Source organism: Adiantum capillus-veneris, chromosome 28, assembly GCF_014529385.1.
Source record: "Adiantum capillus-veneris isolate H3 chromosome 28, ASM1452938v2, whole genome shotgun sequence".
Classification (NCBI taxonomy): Eukaryota; Viridiplantae; Streptophyta; class Polypodiopsida; order Polypodiales; family Pteridaceae; genus Adiantum; species Adiantum capillus-veneris.
Window position 1 is genome coordinate 54,056,147 of NC_140958.1, and position 18,279 is coordinate 54,074,425.

At 42.9% G+C, this 18,279-nt stretch overlaps 1 protein-coding gene across 2 annotated transcripts; it reads left to right on the forward strand.

Moving 5' to 3' along the window:
* Positions 1–11,655: 11,655 nt before the first annotated feature.
* LOC147420472 (uncharacterized) lies at positions 11,656–16,072 on the forward strand. 2 transcript variants are annotated; one of them, XM_086504251.1, is made up of 5 exons: positions 11,656–12,351; positions 12,431–12,486; positions 12,576–12,668; positions 12,766–14,500; positions 14,702–16,072. In XM_086504251.1, exons 1-5 carry the CDS (start codon positions 12,097–12,099, stop codon positions 15,671–15,673), a joined length of 3,111 nt encoding a protein of 1,036 aa, XP_086360377.1. In that variant the 5' UTR covers positions 11,656–12,096; the 3' UTR covers positions 15,674–16,072. The 2 variants fall into 2 exon arrangements, with proteins under 2 accessions (XP_086360377.1, XP_086360378.1); XM_086504252.1 differs by lacking the exon at positions 12,431–12,486 and having other exon boundaries at positions 12,133–12,351.
* The last annotated feature ends 2,207 nt before the right edge of the window (positions 16,073–18,279 follow it).

Sequence of the window (18,279 nt, forward strand, 5' to 3'; positions counted from 1 at the left end):
CTGTCCAATAGTCTTCTAGGAGACTTATTTCTCATTGGTTCTTTTATTAAGTGTTTTTAAATTAATTAAACTAGATTTACTCTAGCCTAATTCTCATTGGTCCACCTCCAAGGCCATCCAATAGGAATTGGGCACACCTTGTGGGCATCTGGGCTAGGGAGTTGACATGTGTCCCTAATTCCCTTTGTGTAAAGGGAGCCTGTGTGTGTGTGTGTGTGTGTGTGTGTGTGTGTGTGTGTGACTTTCTCTCTCATCCCCTAGAAGAAGGGCTCGCCCCCTCCCATGTAGGGATACGCAAAGACTTTTTAGTCACACACAAAGCATCCAATTTCCCCTAGGGTTGACCTTTGGACACAACCTTTGAATTTTGGAACCTTAGCATTTTGGAAGTCTTATTGGGCTGAACCTTAGGGTCTTTTTAGCCCATTGTTGCACATGGCTCTTTTGCAGATGGCCCCCCCTTTGGATGCCTATTTTCCCTCCTTTGGATCCCTATTGTGGCCGGTCTGCTAGCTTAACCAATATTCTAGCTTTTTCTCCCCTGGCACTTCCCCACATTAAATGATCAGTTTAATATGAGAAAATCATTTAGGAGAATTAGATATTGATTATTATGACAATCCCTTTGTAAACTACTTTTTGTTTTGAAGTACTAAAGCCATTGAGTGGCTGCTTTCCCGTGGACGTAGCCCACATTGGGTGAACCACGTATATCGTGTGTACTCTCTCTCTCTCTCTCTCTCTCTCTCTCTCTCTCTCTCTCTCTCTCTCTCTCTCTCTCTCTACTTTATAATCTCTTGTGTGTGAAATCTATCTCTCTCCATTAAGTAATCTACTCAAATATCTATTTAGCTACGTCTTATTTACTAACAACTGGTATCAGAGCAAGGTTTGCTCGTAGCTAAATTATCTCAAGGAAAGGATTCCTTGAATTGAGTGGGAGTTATGGCGGAGGAAGCGAAGCTCAAGATTGAGAAGTTCAACGGCAAAAACTACCAACATTGGAAGATGCAGATTGAAGACTATCTCTACCAGAAGGACCTCTATTTGCCACTAGGCGGGGTCTTGCGAAGAAGCCCGCAACAATGGCAGATGAAGCATGGATTGTCCTTGATCGAAAGGCACTAGGAACAATCCGATTAAGCTTGGCGTCAACGGTGGCCTTCAATGTTTCGGACATGAAGACCACGGAGGACTCGATGAAGTCACTTGACGACTTCTACGAGAAACCATAGGCGGTCTTGCGAAGAAGCCCGCAACAATGGCAGATGAAGCATGGATTGTCCTTGATCGAAAGGCACTGGGAACGATCCGATTAAGCTTGGCGTCAACGGTGGCCTTCAATGTTTCGGACATGAAGACCACAGAGGACTTGATGAAGTCACTTGATGACTTCTACGAGAAACCATCGGCATCCAATAAGGTATTTCTTATGAAGCGCTTGTTCAATCTAAAGATGGCAGAGAATGGTTCAGTTGTAGAACACCTAAATGACTTTAACACAAACATAAGTCAACTTCGATCGGTGAAAATCAATTTCGATGACGAAGTGCGAGCTCTCCTTATACTATCATCTTTACCGGATAGTTGGGACAGCCTTGTGATGGTTGTAAGTAATTCTATCTCTGGTACAAATACTCTTAAGTTTGATGATGTTGTGGGTGTTCTCCTAAGCGAGGAAATACGAAGGAGAAGCACAAGAGAATCATCAAGTGTTGCATTGTCAGTGGAAACAAGAGGAAGGCCTAAGGAGAGGTTCAAAAGCCAAAAGGGTCGTGATCGCTCAAGACGGATCAAGTCACGCACAAAGTCAGTTCTTGAATGTTGGAACTGCGGCAAGAAGGGCCACGTCAAGAAGGATTGCTGGTCCAAGAAGAAGAAGGAGACTGAGTCTCAAGACAACAAGCCAACATCGGAGGCCAATGTGGCAGGTAAAGTAGAGCAAGATGCTCTAATTCTCTCATTAGACAATGTGTCAAATTCCTGGATAGTAGATTCCGGGGCTTCATTCCATGCGACACCACACAAGCAACATTTCCAAGACTACACCAAAAGTAATTTTGGGTATGTATACTTGGGAGATGATGAAGCTTGTGAGATTGTCGGCAAAGGTACAGTTTCTGTCAAAACTTCTAACGGAAATGAATGGAAGATTAAAGATGTTAGGCATGTTCCTTCTCTTCGCAAAAATTTGATCTCTACAGGACAATTGGACGATGACGATCACAACATTGCATTCGGAAACAAACGGTGGAAGATCTCAAAGGGATCTTTGGTGGTTGCCAAGGAAGAAAAGGTCGGTACACTTTACTTGTGTATTGTTAGCACGCAACCTTCAGCTTGTGCAACAACTACAGAAGTTGACAGTGCGGTGTGGCACTACCAACTTGGGCATATGAGTGCCAAAGGAATGCAAATCCTTCAAACAAAGAAGCTTCTATCAGGTTTGAAAGAAGTGGACTTAGAGTTCTATGAAGATTGTGTTTATGGTAAACAAAAGAGCGTAAAATTTCAAAACTCAGGAAATGAAAGAAAAAATAAAAAACTTGAGTTGGTTCACTCTGATGTTTGGGGTCCTGCAAGTACACCATCACTTGGTGGCTCATTGTACTATGTAACATTCATAGACAATGCGACTAGAAAAACATGGGTTTCTGTCATGAAGAATAAATTCGATGTATTTTCCATATTTCAAAGGTGGAAAGCCTTTGTGGAGAATGAAACAGGTACCAAGGTTAAATGCCTCAGATCCGACAATGGAGGCGAATATTGCAGCCAAGCTTTTGAAAGCTTTTGTGTTAGCAATGGCATTCGGAGGCAAAGGACACCTCAACAAAATGGAATTTCGAAAAGGATGAACATGACAATCATGGAGCGAGCACGAAGCATGTGGCTACATGCAGACCTACCGCTTGAGCTTTGGGCGGAAGCTGTAAGTACGTCTGTGTACTTAATCAATCGGTCACCCTCAACGGCATTGGATGGGGGAGTTCCAGAAGAGGCATGGACAGGTAAACCGGTGAATTATGCATTTCTCAAATTGTTTGGGTGTGAGGCTTTCATGCACATAGATAGAAGCCTAAGATCAAAGCTAGATGCAAAGTCCAAAAAGTGTTTCTTCATTGGCTATGGAGAAGGTGACTTTGGGTATCGCCTATGGAATCCTGAAGATGGTAAAATCTTAAGGAGTAGGGATGTAATTTTTAACGAACAAAATATGTACAAAGATTACTTGGAAAGATAACAAAGAAAAGAAACAGGTGATGAGTACATGGAGCTTGAGGACGGTGAAGACTCAAGGACTGCAAACGGTGACAATGTGCAACAACGTCAACCAAATGAGGAGCCTCAACCTATTCCCCGAAGATCTACAAGAGCAAGTAGACCTCCAGAAAGGCCATCTCTTGATCTCATATTCTGGAGAGCTGGAATCATACGAAGAAGCTATGCAACATGAATCCAAAGAAGAATGGACGAAGAGCATGCAAGTGGAGATGGACTCACTACATCGCAACCAAACATGGGAATTGGTTGAGTTGCCTAAAGGTAAGCGGGCACTTCAAAACAAATGGGAATTGGTTGAGTTGCCTAAAGGTAAGCGGGCACTTCAAAACAAATGGGTGTACAAGCTGAAGGAAGAAGAAGGTGGGAAGAAAAGGTACAAGTCTAGGCTTGTGGTAAAAGGGTTTTCTCAAAAGAAAGGTATTGACTTCAATGAAATATTTTCTCCTGTTGTAAAAATGAACTCAATTAGGCTTGTCTTAAGCCTTGTGGCTGCTCATGATCTAAATCTTGTTCAAATGGATGTAAATACGGCATTCCCTCATGGTGACTTAGAGGAGGAAATCTACATGCTTCAACCAAAGGGGTATGAAGTAAAAGGTAAGGAGAAAATGGTTTGCAGATTAAAGAAGAGCTTGTATGGTTTAAAGCAAGCATCAAGACAATGGTACTTGAAGTTTGATCGATGGATGTTGGATCATGGATTCACAAGATGCAACTCGGATCACTGCGTCTACACGAAGAATTTGGGAGATGGGAAATTTATCATCCTAATGTTGTATGTTGATGACATGTTGATTGCAAGTGCTAACATGCAGGACATCAAAGACCTAAAAGAGGAACTGTCTAAATCTTTTTCAATGAAAGATTTAGGTGCTGCAAAGAGGATACTTGGTATGAAAATATCAAGGGACAGAACGAAGAAGACAATAAAGCTATCTCAAGAAGATTACATCAAGAAGGTACTAGAAAGGTTTGCAATGAAAAATGCAAAACCAGTTTCTACACCTTTGGCTGGTCACTTTAAACTAACAAAGGATATGTGTCCAAAGACACAAGAGGAGATAGCCTATATGTCTAAAGTTCCATATGCTGCAGCGGTAGGTTCTCTAATGTATGCTATGGTCTGAACAAGGCCAGACATTGCACATGCAGTGGGAGTTGTGAGTAGGTTCATGGACAACCTAGGTAAAGAGCATTGGCAAGATGTGAAGTGGATACTTAGGTATCTAAAAGGGACAACAACAAATGCTTTGTATTTTGGAGGAATTGATATTTTTCTAGAAGGGTATGCTGATGCAGATATGGCAGGTGACAAAGATACTCGAAGGAGCACTACTGGCTATGTGTTAATGGTTGGAGGCACAGCAGTAAGCTGGGCTTCAAAGCTACAGAAAGTGATTTCACTTTCTACCACGGAAGCAGAGTATGTAGCAATGACGGAGGCAAGCAAAGAAATTATGTGGCTTCACAGATTCTTAGAAGAGCTTGGATTCAAACAAGACAATTGTGTCTTGTACAGTGATAGCCAAAGCGCTATCCATCTTGCGAAGAACTCAGCCTTTCATTCAAGGACAAAGCACATTGAGGTGAGATATCACTTCATACGCACTCTTTTGAAATTATGTGGTTTCACAGATTCTTAGAAGAGCTTGGATTCAAACAAGACAATTGTGTCTTGTACAGTGATAGCCAAAGCGCTATCCATCTTGCGAAGAACTCAGCCTTTCATTCAAGGACAAAGCACATTGAGGTGAGATATCACTTCATACGCACTCTTTTGGAAGAGGGACAACTAAAGCTAGGAAAGGTGCATACAAGTGAAAATCCTGCAGACATGTTTACAAAGGTGGTCAACAAGGAGAAGTTGAGGTTTTTCTCATCTTCAATCGGCATTCAAGGATAAGAAGCCAGGATGGAAAGCAGTCACAGGTTTGGTTTGGAGATCAGTCTCCAAGTGGGAGACTGATTTACCCTTGTAATTTTCTGTGGTAAAAGCGCACATTCGTAAGGCCCCCATTATAAGGTAAAGCCATCATGCGTAAAGGAAAATCACTCGCCGGAAACCAAAATTTTCACGGCCAAAAATCAGGGGCAACTTTAGGGGCCTCGGGGGCGGAGGACCCCAAGACTTTTTTTTCCTCGCCGGAATATTCCTTTTCGTCGGAATATTATGGTCGGACGGCGGCCGGAAAGTGGTCGGAAAACAACCGTCGGTTGGCTGGTGGTCGGGAATCAATGGCCGGTGGCCGAATTCAAAAGCGGACTTGTCTTCTCAAGGGCGGCCACACATGGGCGGATTGGAGGGTCCGATTTGGACTTATTCGCACAAGGGCGGCTACACATGGCTGTCTCTCATAAGAGAGGGCAGCCCTTTTGGCCTATAAAAGGAGGTCATTTCTACACACATTTCATAGTGTGAAGTTGATGCAACAAGGTGAGTGTGAGGTGGTGAGAGTGAAGCAAGGCGGGAGCTCCATTAAGGGTATAATCCCTTTGTAAAATACTTCTTGTTTTGAAGTACTAAAGCCATTGAGTGACTGCTTTCCCGTGGACGTAGCCCACATTGGGTGAACCACGTATATCGTGTGTACTCTCTCTCTCTCTCTCTCTCTCTCTACTCTATAATCTCTTGTGTGTGAAATCTATCTCTCTCCATTAAGTAATTTACTCAAATATCTATTTAGCTACGTCTTATTTCCTAACAGTTTTTGCCCTAGTAGCCAATTCTGGTGTAATGGAATTTGCCTTAATATGTGAGAGTAGCGGAATTTAATGAGAGTACTTTCAAGAAATGATTTTGTGAGCATAGCGGGTTGACATAATTGAAGATAGCAACATAATCATAGCAATTAGTTAACTTGGCATAGACAATACTTTTGCAAGAGAGAGAGTTTAGAGAACATGACAACAGTTGAGGACCGGATTTATGTGGAGCCGGTCCCCCCTCCAATAGGCATTTGTATTATGATTTCTCCCATAAAGAGAGACTTGTTACAATACAGTCTTTGTGTTCCTTGTGACCTAGGTGATGCCATGAAGATAGAAGGCTTCATGTATCACAAACATAACATAAACTTGAAGAAAGCTTTAACTATCCCAAGCCTCAGTCCCAAGACCTCAAACACCTTCGAAGGTGGAGAGAGCTAGCAGGGAATGAGGGTAGGGAAGAGGAAGAAGAAACATTTCATAGGAGAAAGAATTAGTTCCTCACTTATCATACTCTTGTTGCTAGCATACATAATAGCATAGTAATGAAGAAGAAGGAGATGGCAAGCTTAAGCATTGAAGCATGGCTCTTGGTTGGATTTGCACTCCATAGCCAAGAGTGTTGGTGTAGGCTCTCAACCTCTACTTGCTTGGAGAAGGAGAGGGAGCTCTTGCACTTTGCATAGTACACAATGAGAGAGCTTGTGAGTGTGTGTGGGTGAGTATACCCCCTAAGCACCCCCCTAGCTTGCTTGGGTCGACCCCCCCTTGTAGCTCATGCTTGAAGCTCATTGGACCCCTCCAGGCCTAGCCAATCACAAGCAGGAGCCATTGCAAGCAACATGGGTAGCCTTGGGACAAGTGTCCCCCTTTCCCCTTTGAGACAGAGGACTTGATAAATGCAAAATCAATTAGATAATTCAAGTAATTTATCATTGGACCCCTTTGAAGCCTAGCCAATAGGCTTCAAGCAACACATGAAGGTAACATGGGTAGGGACCTGACATGTGTCCTTGCTGCCTCTTCAAGCTGGGGCTTCCCTTGTGAGTGTGAGTGTGTGTTCTCTCTCTCTAATCCCTAGGAAAAGGGCTCGCCCCCCCTCTTGTAGGGATGCTTTTGACTTTAGGAGCTCAAGCACCTTAGTCATCAAGCATGACAAAGCACTTGAAGTAGGGGGTGTTCCCACAAGCATCTCAGGCAAGCTTCTCAAGGCACCTCAAGCACCTTAATCATGCACCAAGTCAAGCACCTCAAGCATGGAGCCAGTCAAGCACCTCAAGCATCTTAATCAAGCACCTCAAGCATGACAAGCATCTCAAGCACGACAAGCACCTTGAGCTTGGGCCGGGTTCCCACCTCAAGCTCAGCCCTAGCTTACCTAAGGTCAAAGGACTTTTACACACATTATTGGAGGTCTTCAATGAAGCTAACCCTAAGGTCTTATGCTCCATTGGTTAGCCTTGCTCTTGATAGACCATCTCCCATTTGGGCCCCTTTACTATTGGCCCCGTGTTGAGATAGATCTATAAGCACATATCTATATCTTAACACTTGTTCCCGTTTATTCTCCCACATTAAGTGATCAATTTAATATGAGAAAATCATTTGGGTTGGTTAGATATTAGATTTTATGACATCTGGTGTAATTTTTATTAGTTTTTCTTTCAAGAAAACTTGATGAGAGCAATGTCCCACTGATGCACAATGTCACTGATCACTTTTTCCCAAAAATGGGGTCTGGGGTACATGGATCGCAATCCATGTTTCTCCACAAAATCCGGTCAAACTTTCCAGATTGGTTCTAGAGAGTTTGTTGATGCCTTAATCCAAGAATTTTTGAATCTAGATCAATTTTGAGGTCTCTAAACAGAACGGTACAAAATAAAGTCAAAATGGAAAATGGAATAGCACTCTGAAAGCATAGAGAAAATCAAAGAATGAAATGCTTTTGGCTATCTCACTCACAACCCTCTTTACCTCTCGAGAATATATCTAGCAAGTCCTGGACTTCTAAACTCTATCAAGCACTAAACCCCGTGTGTAGTTGCTTCACTGATAATGTGAAATGGAATGAAGAGAAAAATCTTCAGAAAAAGAAGCTCTAAATATGCACTAGGTCACTCACCATCTAAGGATCATATCCCCGACAACGGCGCCAATGTTAGTGGGTCGCCGCGCGACGAACGTCTATAGAGTAGCGATTTGGCACTAACATAATGTCAATACTTAGAGAAGTGACTCGGATGGGGCACAGAGACTCTTTGAGATCGTCAATCTCAAGAAGTGAACCTTAACAAGCAAACACACTAGCTCAACAAGCAAACCAACACTCAAAGATCAGGGAAATCTGTCTATGTCCTTTCTCACAGCTCTAGGTCATCACGCACTCAAAGAGACTCGAAATGCAACAAAACTTTAGGAGGAGGTCTATGACACCTAGGGGCACTATCCTACCAAGTCTAGTTGCAATCCAACAAGGTATCAAAATCACGATCCATCATGAAAACTGCAACAGATCAGTCCAAAAATCTTTCCCTATGGTCTAAGAACACTCTTCTATGGTGAAAACGACCATAAACAGTGATTTAAGCACTCAAATTTGATGATTAGGCTCACTAACGCGTAGTCGCGAACCTCAAAAAAACTGACAATGCTTACACTTGAATGAAAGAGCAAAGAGAGAGGAACACAATGCACATTTCGGAATTGAAAATGGATTACCCAATCATTAGTTGCGATGATTACAAGTTGGAGCAGCTTCGTAGCTTGAGCGTACGTACAACAAAGCTCTTTTCTTCTCTTAAGATAAGCCTTCTTTCACATTAAGGTTATTAACATATATACCTAGGGCTTTCTATATGGCCAGTGGCCGGCTCACATGGACTTTTACAAATGTCATGACAACATTACAAGTCATGGAATTAACCTGCTACTATGGAATTAGGATTTACACTTGTACAAATGTCATGACAGCATTACAAGTCATGGAATTGACCTGCTACTCTGGAATTAGGATTTACACAGAGTATGACTACACTAGCACAAAAAACTAATAGAGTACAAATGTGGTGTTCGGCTACGTGTCCCGCCAGGTGGACGTTCGTTCGATCAGTCTCTTAACACAATGCTTCACTTGCAAAAGTCAAATGTTTGCCTGATTCCTATGTCATTTTAGCATTTAATCTATAGGAATATGTAGCCCAACTCTACCTACAGAGATATGATAGGGTGCTATATAAAGGGATGTAAGCTCGCTGGTTGCAGACGTATTTTTTTGGCGAGCATTTACTGGCGAGTGCTTTTTTGGAATCTGGTGAGTAGATTCTAAAAAGATTCTCTCTCTCTCTCTCTCAACCCTTGATAGTTGAGGATCCGCTCTTTTATTCTCTCTCTCTCTCTCTCTCTTAAAAAATTTCCCTTAGCGAACACACCTTGATCAAACAAAGGGAGCCAATGACCTCAAACATTCATTAATTGAAAATCTTCCTCTTTTCTACCTCTCTCATGCACACTCATACACAAGCACAAAAACACACCCGAATAATTACACTCTCTCTCTCTCTCTCTCTCTCTCTCTCTCTCTTTCTTTCAAATATCATAATATATGTCTAGCAACTAGTTTATCCACCAATCTGACAATGGTATACCCGAATTATTCACAATAAGCAAATTTTAAGGGCTTTCAGTGTAAAATAATCCAATCCAACTTTACCCTAATAGATCAATGGATGAACAACATTGAAAGACTGGCAAAAATACATAAATTCATGTTGAAAGGCTTGAAAGTAAGCATCTTAGGTGAAACAACAACTGCAAAAAGATAGATATGGAGTGAAACAAAACAAAACAATTTTTTCAAATGGGTGCACGCGCTTATTATTCTAGCACTAGCTTACAATGGAAAAAATCTAGTTGTTGGCATTGCTAATGTCATCTTCGTTGTCATTGTTGTCAATGTTATCATGCTTGTTGTTTCTATTGTTGTCTCCATTGGCTTATCCATGTCAAGCAATGTATGTCACTCACACTTCTACCCAAGCCCCCACATGTCTCTCAACGGCTGCATACTCCCGTGGGGTACGGTATCCATGTTTCCCCAAAAGATTTATTGCATTGTGGGAAAAAATGGCAACTTGCTCAACATCCTCTTTGGTTGGCTGCACATTTTCATCAAGCCAATACATGGCATTGAATAGGGACTTCCCATTGAGTACCCCAATAGCTTCAAATGTAAAACTTACCAATAATAATTGCCCTAAATCGGATGCTAAAAAGGCAGAGATGAAAAAGGTGCCATATTCTTCAGCAGTTGGCAATCTCATGTTTGCCATGGCTAGCACACAACTAGAACTTCATCATACTCAACCTTAGTGGTGGAAGACAAAGTGCAATTTTGGAGACACAATCTCTAAGAGACTGTTGCTTCAGTAAACAAGGAAATGTAGTCAGTTGTGGATCTCCTAGTGTCCACACAACCCGCATAATCAAAATAAGTGTATCCAACTATGGATGCATCACTGTTCCCAAAACGTAATCTCTTGTTGGTTGAACCCTTGATGTATCTCAATATATGCTAAACTGCTTCCCAATGCTTTCTGTCCAAATTTGCCATATACCTACTGACCACTCCCATCGCAAATGCAATGTCTTAATCGCGTGCTAACGATGGCTGCCAATTGTCGAAGAATATTTTCCATCTTTGTATTTTCAACATCCTTTTTTGGGGCAATCATTCTTGCTAAATTTTACATGTGCAACCATTGGGGCAATCAATGCTTTTCCTCCCTTTGCATGTTAAAACATTGCACGACCTTGTAAATATACTCACAATCTCTCTTGATATGCATACTAAGAAAATGATGTGCATCACCCAAATCTTTCATGGCAAACTACTTGTTTAAAGCGTCTTTGAGAAGTGCAATCTCATCTTTTGACTTCTCGGCTATAAGCATATCATCCATGTACAATATTAAAATGATGAGGGAACCATCGTTCAACCTCCTTGTGTACAAGTAGTGATCCTCTTGGTTCCGTACATAACCTTGGGATTGAATGTACTTATCAAACTTGATGTACCACTTTCTTGAGCCTTGCTTTAGTCCATACCAAGCTTTCTTGAGTTTACACACCAATTCTACCCTTGTTGGCTTCTTAGGCTTTATCTCAAAACCTTATGACTGCTTCATGTAGACATCTTTTTCAAGATCCCCATTATAAGAAACATCGTCTTCACATCCATTGGACCAATACCATGTCCTCTATGGCTACACACACATTCCACATACCACACACTCTTTCAACTATCTTCGCCAGTCCATGCAAGAAGGTTGCTTGAGAGACATGAATCACCATAAAACTTAATACTTTACATCAGTTAGCAGACGCCATACTTTTCCTCTGTCGAGTGTGACTAGAAAAGTTTGCAACCACCAGATGTGCTTGCATGTTCGTGGATGTGGGTGACACTAGCCCCAAACTTCTATTTGTAAAAGCAGAAGAAAAAGTAAAAATTTCGCTAAGAAATGGCGGTATAATCGAGGAATTTTCAATTTTGGCATGGCAAAAAGGCGCTTTGTCGTGTAAAACAAAATTACCGTAAATTGACACCAAAAATTGTTAGGGCTTTCTGGGCGGCCGCCCAACGGGATAGGCCTAAACACAAACACAAACTCGCTCTCGTGTGTGTCGGGACGCTCTCTCTTCCTCACCCTCTTCTCCCCGCCATCTCCACCAGATCTGTGTGTGGGCGTGGAACATCGCGAGACGAGAAAAAGAAACATTAAAGAAGAAGATTAGCCAACGTAATCAAGCTCAAATCAATCCATTTAAACAAGAAATTAATCTGTTTGAATCTGCGTGGGCTCTGTCTGTGTGTGCGTGCGTGCGTTTCCTCTCTCTCTCTCTCTCTCTCTCTCTCTCTCTCTCTCTCTGCATGCCCATCTGCTTGTTTGGTCGTTTCTGTATGCTTTTGTCTGTGAGGTGTGGTTGTAACGTGTCGGTGCGCAAGTTTTCTCTTTCTTCTCCCCTTTTCTCTCTGTCTCTACCTCCTTTTGTAGCTCTTGATCCTTTTGTAGCTCTTGATGGGTAGATCTGTGCGCAAAGGCCATGGTTGATCTTTCTCCTGTGCTTGTAATGGCCGCCCGCTCAGATCCTCTTTCTCGTCACGTTCAACACCAGCACAGCACTCACAACAACATTACCAATGCTAACTTTAACGCTAACCCGAATAGTAACCCCTGGGGAACCTGGGAGGAGCTGCTTCTCGGCAGCGCTGTGTTAAAGCATGGCGCTGACAACTGGGCACTCGTCTCCGAGGAGCTTCAGTCTCGCGCTCCAGCCAGCTTCTCGTTCACACCAGAGGTGAGCTTCTTTTTCAAGAAAACAATCTACTAAACCCTAAAAAGCAATGAGCTTATACAACGGGAAGATGCTTTTCCAGGCCTGCAGAGCAGGGTATCATGCTATCCAGCTCCGCTTCGGTGCCGATGCAGGCCGGTAATCACATAGAGCAGATCTCTGCTTTTTCTGATTCATTTTCCGAATCTTAGCGTGACTTATATTCTTTTATTCTTTCCCTTGTGCAGAGAAGGTGGCTCTACACAATGGTATGAAGAGCTACGCCGCCTCCGCGTCGCCCATCTCAAGAGGGAGCTTGAACAGTATGACACCTCCATTGGGTGAGCTTCTCATGTTTTTTGTGCTTTTTGCTTTTGTTGTTTTGATTTATTTAAATACTATTCAATTCAATTGCTATTTGGCTCCCCTTTCATGCAGGTCTCTGGAGAGCAAAATCAAGAGACTGCTATCAGAAGACAAGACCCACGGCTCAAATGCAGAGCCGGGAGGTAGCGACTCTATTGAAGCACCATGTCATCACAAGGGTGACTCAGATGTATTTATTGCATGTGACTCCAAGAAGCCATGTAGTGGTATGGCAACGACATCTGAGGTGGCTCATGCCGCTTGTTCTGCTTATCCCGAAGATCGTTTGATGGGTGTTTCTCATGTGACCACATCAGAGACACCCATGCATCACTCTACGCCCGAGACCCGGGTCTCCACCACAATGACTGGTATGGATGTTGCACTTGCTCGGATGAAGCAGTCAAATGGGGCTGACAAGCGGGTGCATAATGAAGTTCCTAGCTCATCACCAAAGCATCATGATAAGAGTGTACCAAACAAAAATGGTCGTGTCATCCCTAAGCAAGAAGAGCAACCACTATCATCCGGTAGCACTCTTTATCTGAGCTTAAGCAAAAGCGACACTACATCAAAGGAGCAAGAGAAGTTGAATAAAGATCCCAATCTCTCTCTCAATATCAAACAAGGTGGAGGTAGTATTGTGAGTACATCAAACGGGATCCCTATGAGGCAGACTCCGGACAACATTAACCGCACTTCAACCATTGATAGGCTGAGTGATGACCGTGAAGATCCAGCAGGGATGGGAAATACTGTACTTGCCTTGCAACCTGATGTTTCCGTCAAAGCAGGTGATATGCTTCAAGGTGATACATCCGTGAAACCAGGAGTGTCACCGTCCTTGAAGTCGGTCAATATTGACGAGTGTAAAAACCTGGCCAAGAGTTCATATGTAGATGATGACGACGGCGGTAGAAAGTCAGATGAATCACAGAGCTTATGCTCTCCACGGCTCAGATCTCAGCATGTTAAGCGGAGGCGAAGTGGTGATGGCAGTGGCCCTGGATTCAGCAGGGAAGTATACACACATGATGATCTGGATGACAAGCGCTATGTGCGAAAAGCTTTGGGAGAAAAAAGTTTTGCAGAGGCCGCGTGTAACCTACCTGTAGAATCAGCTGATAGCACAGAAGGCAAGGGCCAGCGAGCGCTAGCCATAAAAGCTTTGAACCCAGATGCTTCGACTAGCAGGATCAAAAAAGAGTTGCTGGCTTGCAAGGAGGAGGATGTGACTTTACCAGGATCAAATATTGCAAGGAATGATAAAGACCATTCGAGGAAGCTTGTGGTCGCACCCATGACCTCCGAAAAGAAAACCCAAAGTACCAGCTCTACCGAGAATTCTCTCCACCATGAGATTTGGGGGGAGTCGGCCGAAGTTGTCAACAAGGAGATCCCCACACGTAAAAGACGACGACTCATGGGTCGTGCAGACCGGAAACATAGAGCACGAGACACTGATGATCCAAGACGCATGCCAAGTGCCACTCCGCACTCGTCGTCAGTAAAGAGTGAGTCCTTAAGTGTGAGCCATGATGCAAGTGAAAGCATGCAGTCACCAGAAGGCAAGGAAGGGCCTGACATGGAAGCTTGGCACCAAGCAGAAAGACTTTCTGGAGATAGCAGGTACGAGAAAAGTGAGGTGGGTTCTTACGTGGATGGTAATGAGGACATTTCCCCGATGAGCAGAAGAAATCGGAGAGAGCCAAAAGTGGCCGGGAAGCTTATACCTTTGTTGGAGAGTCTGAGGACCATCTGTGCCCATAGGAGTGGCCATTTTTTCAGGCACAACCATGAGCCAGAGGTGAGACATTTCGCTTGCGAACACACACACTCTCTCTCTCTCTCTCTCTCTCTCTCTCTCTCTCTCTCTCTCTCACACACACACACACACACACACACACACACACACACACACACACACACACACACACACAGAGGGTGGCTATTTGTATATGTGCAAATTGGAGCAATGTCCCTGCATTGACATATCTTTGGCTTGCAGGATAATGATATGTATTACCGCATAGTTCGGGCCCCCATTGACTTGGGAATGATTCGCACCAAATTGGAAGAGGGTCAATATTCGGGCAGTCTGCACTTTTTCCGAGACTTACTACTAATGGTGAGTAATGCTTTGGTGTACTATCCCAGAGACTCATCGGAGTCTGCTGCTGCGTCTGGTCTTCGGGAATGTATAATGAAAGAAATGGGACATGTTTTTGAAACGGAGGCTCTTGTAAGGCAGGAAGGGCCTTCGTTTAGAAAGCGGGACTCCAAACAAATCACAGGTCAGGGGAGGAAGAAAGGGGGGCTCAAATTATTGTCTTCAATGGACAGGACTTCAAGGGATCGAGACCGAGCTTTAAAGCAGTCTGATGTGAGCACCAGCATTGAAAGCCGTCGCATGAGTCATCAAAGCTTTGCAAGCCGGTTAGGTGACGGAGCCCGGGCGGCCGACAAAGGTATTGATGCAAAAAGGGGTGTAAATACAGGTACTGATGTCCAGAAAGCTGTAGAGAGCTTAGATTGTAAGAGGGTGACAAACAATCAGGCGATTCTGGAAGTTTCTAGCAGCTTGAAGAATGGGATCATTCCCTTGGAGGCAGCGAATGAGGTCAAAGAGAGGCTTGGTTCTACTCCTGGGAATGAGTGGGAGATTAAGGAGCCTGGGTCCAGTCGATCGCCCAGGCACACATCAAAAGATACCATTTTCAAAGATAGGTTATCTGAAAACGTTTCGGAAAAGAAGGCTGGATTTTCAAATATGGGCTCTACATCAAAAGGTTCCGGGTTGGCTCCATACAAGGGAAAGGAGAGTGATAACCTCAAAGGGAGGGCTACCCCTAACAATATGCAACAGCCTGCTAAGAGAGGGGTGGGTCGCCCACCAAAGCATTCTCAGCAGCAGGGCCTGCCGAAAGCAAGTGATGTGCTAGGCATGACCAACTCAACCCGGAAGCGGTCTAGAAGATGAGGTAAAGTGCGCTCTGGACACAGGCCAGAAGACGTATTTCATGCGCTCTTCTTCTAGGGGAGATCCCACAGCTAAGTTGTGTAAGTAATCAATCATCCCTTGGGCAAACAAAAATAGAGGACATGGTAAAGGCTGTGCCCAAGATTGTATCAATCATCCCTTGGGCAAAGAAAATAGAGGACCGGGTAAAGGCTGTGCCCAGGGTTGTATTTTATATGTTTCGCCTTTTGCAAGCATGACAAGCGCTTTAGGGGACATAGATGGTGCAACATATACACATAGATAGGTCAGATTAGTGTAGATTTGTTGCTCTTTGTGTGCCTTGTGGGGTCTGTGGCTCTCCATCTCAGACTCTTGTCCTTAAAATCTCACATTATTCTTTGAAACGGTCTTAAATTTTGCTTTGGTTCTCTTTTTTGGCCTGCATAAGGCCTTGGGAAAGCATGGAACTCTTGGGAGCAATTTTGGACCGTTTGATAAAGCTTATGAATTAGGGCCACATGGCAAGCTAATGACGGCAAACCGTTTTTAAATGGTTGGGAATCTTTGCTTTGCTACTCTTGTTTGGCCTACATTAGGTCTTGGTAAAGCATGGAACTCTTGGGAGCAATTTTGAACCATTGGATAAAGTTTATGGATTAGGGCCACATGGCAAGCTGATCATGGAGTACCTTTTTGGTTCATTTTTCTTGTAAGAGGGGCATAAACTAAGTATCTTCTTATGTGTATGCAGGCCACTGTGAGAGAGAGTTGACATTTCTTTTCCTATTTCTATTGAGTAGTGGATCATACATGCCCTTTCCTCATCCTCTTATGTAGGCCATTGTGTCTCCACCTTGTTTGTAGTCGCGGCGAGCAAGTAATTATGAAGCATTTGTGGGAGTCTAGTTGATGTCAATATGGAGCTTGTAGTCAAGTATGTGATAGGGGATGGATTAGTACTGTGATTAGTTAGTACTACAAAGGATAGCCACACATACTGTCTCATGACAAGCCTTGCTCCAATGCATTAAGTATCTATTGAAGAGGGCCTGGGTTCTTATGTGTTGTAATAATGTCTTCAGATCTTTATTGTTTTGGGTACTCGGCAACAAGAGCTAGGAGGGAACATGTTGCCTCATCCATGGGATCGTATAATTTGGCTGATGTCAAAATGTGCTAGTAATGCCTCGATTGAGTTGGTCGGTAGTTTGAAAATTAGGCAAGAGTGTTTCTCTCTATCATTTAGCCTTAGTGTGGTATGTACATTTTGCAGAATCCACATGGATATGCTAGTATTCCACTAGATTGTGGGAATGAACTACCTCTGAGGTGGTTGGCAAAAAAGCTTAACTTCAAGTTTGGAATGCTAGATGGTCAGACAACAGCTTGCCAAGTAGGATATCTGTAAACTTGATATAATGAGAGAATAGCCCTACCTGCCTGCAAGAGTGCGGAAGATTGATATTGCATTAACATGAACTCGATGATTGCATCTTTGTCAGATAGCAAAAGCACTTGGGGTGGGGAAACAAAAGAAACCCAATTGAGAGAACGTAAATCCTGTTCTAGGAGTCATTAAAGGGCGAACACATATGTCAGATGAATGAACTATGATGGGTAGTGATAATGATCACAACTTTTGACATTGAATGTAAGCATCACTATTGAATTAAAGGAGCATTTTGTATATCTTTAACACTCAATATGTTTGCCCAAACAAGGCACAAGTCAATGTAGAGGCCCCAAAAGATTGAAAAGCTGTGTTGCATCACTTTTCAACTTCGTTGCTTGATTTTGCAAAATCAAGTTGCATCACTTTTGTAGCTTCATTGCTTGATTTTGCAATAATCATAGGTGCACACGATGCAAAAACAAAGAAAGTGCCCACGATGCAACAACTAAGAAAGAGCCCCGATCCACCTTTGAGGCAGGCCTCAGTTGTACTACTACATTTTTTCAACACAATTTCAGTTTTTGCTTACACAAAAAAAGAAGTTTCGATAAAATAAAATCCCGCACTACTCCCCGCGGCTTTCTCAGAAATATCAAAGTTGCCACAAGTAAAGTAGACCAGAAATTTCATGTCCAAAACCTTTTTTGTTTCAAAAAGTGGACTTCTTTGCAATCTTCTTGGACCTTTTTTGTAAGCAGTTGAATGATGTGTGTTGTTCATGAACTTCAAATGCATGTTGATAATCATATGGCATTAACTAAGCTTTCCTAATGGGTAGGGTCCCTGAGTTGATCTGTGCTTTTTGTAATGTCTTGGTGCTTGAAGACGGTTTACACGATTCAATTGCTGGAGTAGCTTTGTAGAGACTTTGCTATGTTTAATAGTACCTTATGATCACTGGGAAAGGCCCCATTGTTACTTAAGTAGATCTTTGTTCACTTCTTCCTATTGCTTGTTAGTAAGTAAGATATCTGTGTTATTCGATTGACAACAAATCTAAGAAAGTCTGTATTGACTCAAAAAAAAAAAGTTTGCATCTACAATGCAAAGACCTTGGTTTCAAGTTTACTAGTCACCATGGGTACCTTTGCTTTTGTTGAAATCCTAGAAAAAAAGAAAAAGACTTGGATAGTATCCAAGGACTCGTATCAATGGCATTATCATGATTGAG

Excerpts from the sequence above, each read along its gene's own strand:
- LOC147420472 (XM_086504251.1), top strand. The coding sequence starts at position 12,097 with ATGGTTGATCTTTCTCCTGTGCTTGTAATGGCCGCCCGCTCAGATCCT. Across the intron at positions 12,669-12,765 it reads CAGTATGACACCTCCATTGG|GTCTCTGGAGAGCAAAATCA; the intron begins GTGAGCTTCTCA and ends CCTTTCATGCAG. Across the intron at positions 14,501-14,701 it reads GGCACAACCATGAGCCAGAG|GATAATGATATGTATTACCG; the intron begins GTGAGACATTTC and ends TTTGGCTTGCAG.